The 4661-nt window shown below is 40.6% G+C and overlaps 1 protein-coding gene across 2 annotated transcripts in view; it reads left to right on the top strand.

The window, feature by feature from the left end:
- The window catches only part of ydjc (YdjC chitooligosaccharide deacetylase homolog), a 42438-nt gene that overhangs the window by 10561 nt on the left and 27216 nt on the right, over positions 1 to 4661 (top strand). For both annotated transcript variants that reach the window (XM_017437070.3, XM_025010809.2), the window contains exon 2: positions 2776 to 2951. In XM_017437070.3, coding sequence (XP_017292559.2) covers positions 2776 to 2951 — 176 coding nt within the window. The remainder of the gene's footprint in view (positions 1 to 2775; positions 2952 to 4661) is intronic.

Genomic DNA, 4661 nt, shown 5'->3' with positions numbered 1-4661 from the left:
TAGGGAGATTAGCCACTGTGCATTACTGTTGTGGGATGCCTCCCTTTCCTATATGCCTCTCCAGTATTGTTCAGTCTCCAGCCTTGGTGGGTCTGTTCTGTTGTTGTTACCCTGCCATTGAGAGTACACTTTAGCTGGTTGGGTGGAGAATTCTCCTGGCTTCATTCTCTCTTGTGTATCTCTTTAGGTGGCTGGCCAAGGCTCGGAGCCTTTGTTTGGCAGTTTCGAGTGCTTCAGGCATGTGCATCTGGTTGTACTTCTTGGGTACTGGTCTTTTCATCGCACCTCTTTGGATCTCTGACAGTTGGCTCACTTCCCTCCTTGTTACCTTGATTTTAGCCTCTAACCGTCTTATCCATGGTTGGTATCGAATCTTGTGGCTCTCATGGTTGCTCTTATAGCCAAGCATCTCCAGGATCACTGATGCTGAGTTGTACATCAGCTCATTCGTTTCTGTTATGGTGGTGGTAGGAATTGTTCTCAATGCTGCATTCACATCTTCAATGAGACTTTCCGATGGTACTTCACTCAGCCATTGTAATTGGCGTCGGGGTTGTCTACTGCCCATCCGGGCTACGATTCTATCTCTCAGGTCAGTGACTGTTTTGTTCAGCTTAGATGGTTCGTTCATTGGGGCTGCATACCCAACCTCTGGGTGGGGAGTTGGAGTTAATTCCCCTCTAACCTGGCATTCTGGCTCCTCCCCCTTGCCATAGCATTTGTGTTGCACCTCGTCAATCTCAAGTTGTGATAGCAGTTGCCGTTTGTGGATATTGGAACACTGAGCTACTAGTTGTTTGGCAGTCAGTGTTGACTGGGGATGTCGAAGTAACTATTCTTTCTGCATTCTTTGCATGTAGCCTCTCTGACTAGGGTTACTTGAGTAGTAGCATTCCAACAGATCCATGTTTTCACCTCTCGTCCATTTCCTCTGTCTTGTTCCAGTAGCCCATTTTTCATCAAGGTGCTCTGGTTCCCCAGCACCTGATGCAGACCTTGTTTGTCTGGTGACTAACCCATTGAGCTATCCAGACCCCGGGGTGCAAAAGTCTTTGCCCATAGACTCTCGTTAAAAGTTGTACATGCGCAGTAGCTCCTCTTCAGTACAAGAGATAGGACCGTTCTGGGGTGCACCTCTCCTGCGCCCAGAGCTGAATGCAGCTCGGTTTGCATTTCACCACCTCCCACCACCAGAGAGTGGGACTCCCGCCACGGGTTGACGTCACATCCGTCTGTCATAAAGTTTGCCTGATTAAAAGGTTGAGCCGCGGGTGTGCTACCTTTTATTCAAAGACAGCAATAAGTTCATCACGTGACTAAGTTACATAAACAAGGTAATAAATAAGTGCATAGTTAATAATTAGTTTAAGAAAATTTATGCTAAAAAACTGTTAAAATTCTAATCGGAGTGAGACATCCGATCTTCGTTATATTGTACGTGCAGAATATGTGACGTAGTAAGTGCTCGTACCATAAAACAAGCTTTGACGTATTTTCTCAGGTAAAGTTTTGAAAAATAAGGGAGAAAACAGGTCTTATGAATGCTAAATGTGCCCTACAGGCTTGTGCCTTGGGAGACCTCCGTCTTTGTAAGTATTAGTGTGTTCCGGAAGCACTTGTGCATATGTGCATTTATATGTACATTATAATGTTGCTTTTGTTGTTTTAATTCATGTAAATACACTGGTGTGATACCTTTAGTATATGTTTTGGTATATGTCTATTTTGGACTTATAGCCCTCCCTGGAGAAAACTCCACCATCTGCCACTGGCTTGCAACCTGATCACCACAACACACAACTGGACTTTATGTGCAATGTACAGTTCAAGTGCAATAACAATGTGCAATACCCCTCCTACAGGACTCTTTATTTCTTTCTTCTTTTAGTCTCTTTTTTACATGTTCTTTATATTTATATAGTGTTCTGCCTCTTGATGCTGCTGCTGGAACCTTAATTTCCCTGAAGAAACCTTCCCAAGGGATTAATAAAGTCTTATCTATCTATCTATGAAATTATTTTCAGATAATCTAAATAAAAAAATAGGATTTTCTAAGGAATATTTTTTTGGTTTTCTAGGAGGAATTTTTAGATTATTTTAGGTAAAAAAAAAAAAAAAAAAGCCAAATTACCTAAAAATAATGTTCAGATTATCCCAAGGAATAATGTTCAGAATATTTAAGTAACAATGTTCAGTTTATCCATCTCTTGTCTTTACTCACTTTTTCCACAGACCTGGTGCCTTTCTCCAGCGATCACTGTGTGAGAGGCGTTGTACACCCTGGACAGGTCACAAGTCCTTTACAGGGCCACTGAGAGAAAAACAACCACTGACGCTCTCACTCACACCTAGTGACAATTTAGAGTTGTCAATTTACCTAACATGCATGTTTTTGGTTTGTGGGAGGAAACCAGAGTACCTGGAGAAACCCCACATGTACATGAAGAAAACACACAAAAGCCATACAAAAAGGTGGGGGCCAATCCTGTGACCTTGCTGTGAGGTGACAGCTCCAACCATTGCCCTGCTGTGGTGCCCCTTGCTCAGATTATGTTGGGTATCTTTCTGTTTATGGTTGATTAACTTTAATTGGTATTCTGTTTTTTGACTTTCTAAAGCTGGTCCGATTTGTGACAGTGCAGTTCTGAGTTCAGTATTTTCTGTGGAAACATTTTGACAAAATGTGAAACACATTAAGTGGTAAAAATCAACAAAATTATATCAATAGCCAACACAGTATTAAACATTTTTGTGTGTTCTGTGTATCCACCACAGAAAACAACAGAAATGCCCCAACCCAGACTGATGCTTGTGGTCACAGGAGATGACTTTGGTTACTGTCCCAGGAGGAATCAGGGGATTGTGGACTGTTTCCTGGGTGGAGGTGTTTCAAATGTGTCCCTGCTGGTCAATGCTTCTGCAGCCAAACAGGCAGCTGATCTTGCTGAAAGGTAATTTGACCTGTATATACAACCCTAACAGACTATGGTGAAGCAGACTTTACAAAAACTAATGTACTGTCGAGGGTTTTTTATTTGTTTGTTGTTTTTTTGCAGAAAAGGAAGTGTATTTTTTTATTAACCAGACATTTTGAATTAATGCAGCATTTCGAACATCAGAGGTCAAAATGAGGTCACATCCAAACTGGGTTTAATTTGAAGCTAGACAAACAATAGGACCTTCTCACTGAGTTGAGTAGCTGTGTAACACTAGTTTTTAAAAAGTTGGGACATTGTGTAAATTCTAAAAAAAAATATTGCAATGATTTGCAAATAATAATATTCACACTAGAACAGTTAGAATTATCCATCATCTACAGTTCACAATAACATCAAAAGATTTCAAGAATCTGGAGAAATGTTTGCACAAAGGACAACACTAAAAGTCAATATGAGATGCCTGGCCCTTCAGGCCCTCAGCATTAAAAATAGGTTTGCTTACATGTTTTGGAGCTGTCTCTCCATGAAGAGATTCTGGTCTGAAATCTTTCTCTCTTTGTTTAATGTAATTGGAAAGGATATCGCTCCTACTGCCTTAACTGCCTTAACTGCCTTGTTTGAAGTATGGCCTACTTCACTTGCTTTCTCGCCCACAAAAAATGACTTAATTGCCTTCACAACTCTACTGGCCAGGAAGCTAGTACTGTCAAAGTGGAAATCTGAAGCTCCACCTACATATACAAGCTTGATTAGAAAGGTACTTTATTTTGTTAAACGTGAAATAATATGGCTAACTTTAGCTGGAAAGGCTGAATCTTTTGAAATAGCCTGAATCCCTTTCTGTCCTATATTAAAGATAAAGGTAGTCACACCATTCTGAACTGATCACCACAGTGATGTGGCTTGATGTGTGTATACTTGTGTGTAAAGTGTCTTTTATTTATTTTATTATTAATTTTAACCTAACCTTCTTTATTTTTATTTATTTGTTTATTTTTCTCCTATTTCATTAGTTTGTCACAGCTAGGTGGTTGTGGCGGGGTACTTGTTGATTGTTGCTGATATAAAATATTAAAAATTCAGTGTGAAGAATGAGAAAAACAGGTCTTATTCTGTTATGGACATCACTGCATCACTGAGCTCTGGAACACTTCCGCAAGTCATTGTCTGAAAACACAGCTCACTGTGCCATCCACAAATGCTGGTTAAGGCTGTATCATGCAGATAAGAAGCCATATGTGAAAACCATACAGAAACACCACCGTCTTCTCTGGGCCAACATTCATTTAACTGAGGCAAAGTAGAACACTATTCTATTGTCAAAATAATAAAAAAAATAAAATTCATTTTGGAAACCACAGATGCCAGGTCCTCTGAACTAAAGGGGAGAGGGACCATCCAGCTTGTTATCAGCTTGTTTTTTTCTTGTTTTGTTTTTTTTTCTGCTCCTGGTGGAAGGTGGATGTGTTTCTTTTCTCTCTGTCTCTCTGTCTCCTGAACTGCCCTCCCCCCTCTGCCCTGCTTTCTTTTTTGAAGCCTCTTTTTACAAATTTTCCAAAAATTTAAGGAATATGGATCTGATCAGCTGGTTTCTCAACGCAATTGATACAATTTTCTCGACTGGGTGAAGGAGAGTCCAGTCTCGGGATATGTCTCGCTGGATATACATTGGATTCCTGGCAGGAGTGGAAGACTGTGTACCTACCGACGTGGAGGTTCCTT

The sequence above is a fragment of the Kryptolebias marmoratus genome, linkage group LG1, assembly GCF_001649575.2.
Source record: "Kryptolebias marmoratus isolate JLee-2015 linkage group LG1, ASM164957v2, whole genome shotgun sequence".
Classification (NCBI taxonomy): domain Eukaryota; kingdom Metazoa; phylum Chordata; class Actinopteri; order Cyprinodontiformes; family Rivulidae; genus Kryptolebias; species Kryptolebias marmoratus.
Note: the sequence above shows the minus strand (reverse complement) of the source record. Positions and strands in the feature narration are given on the sequence as shown.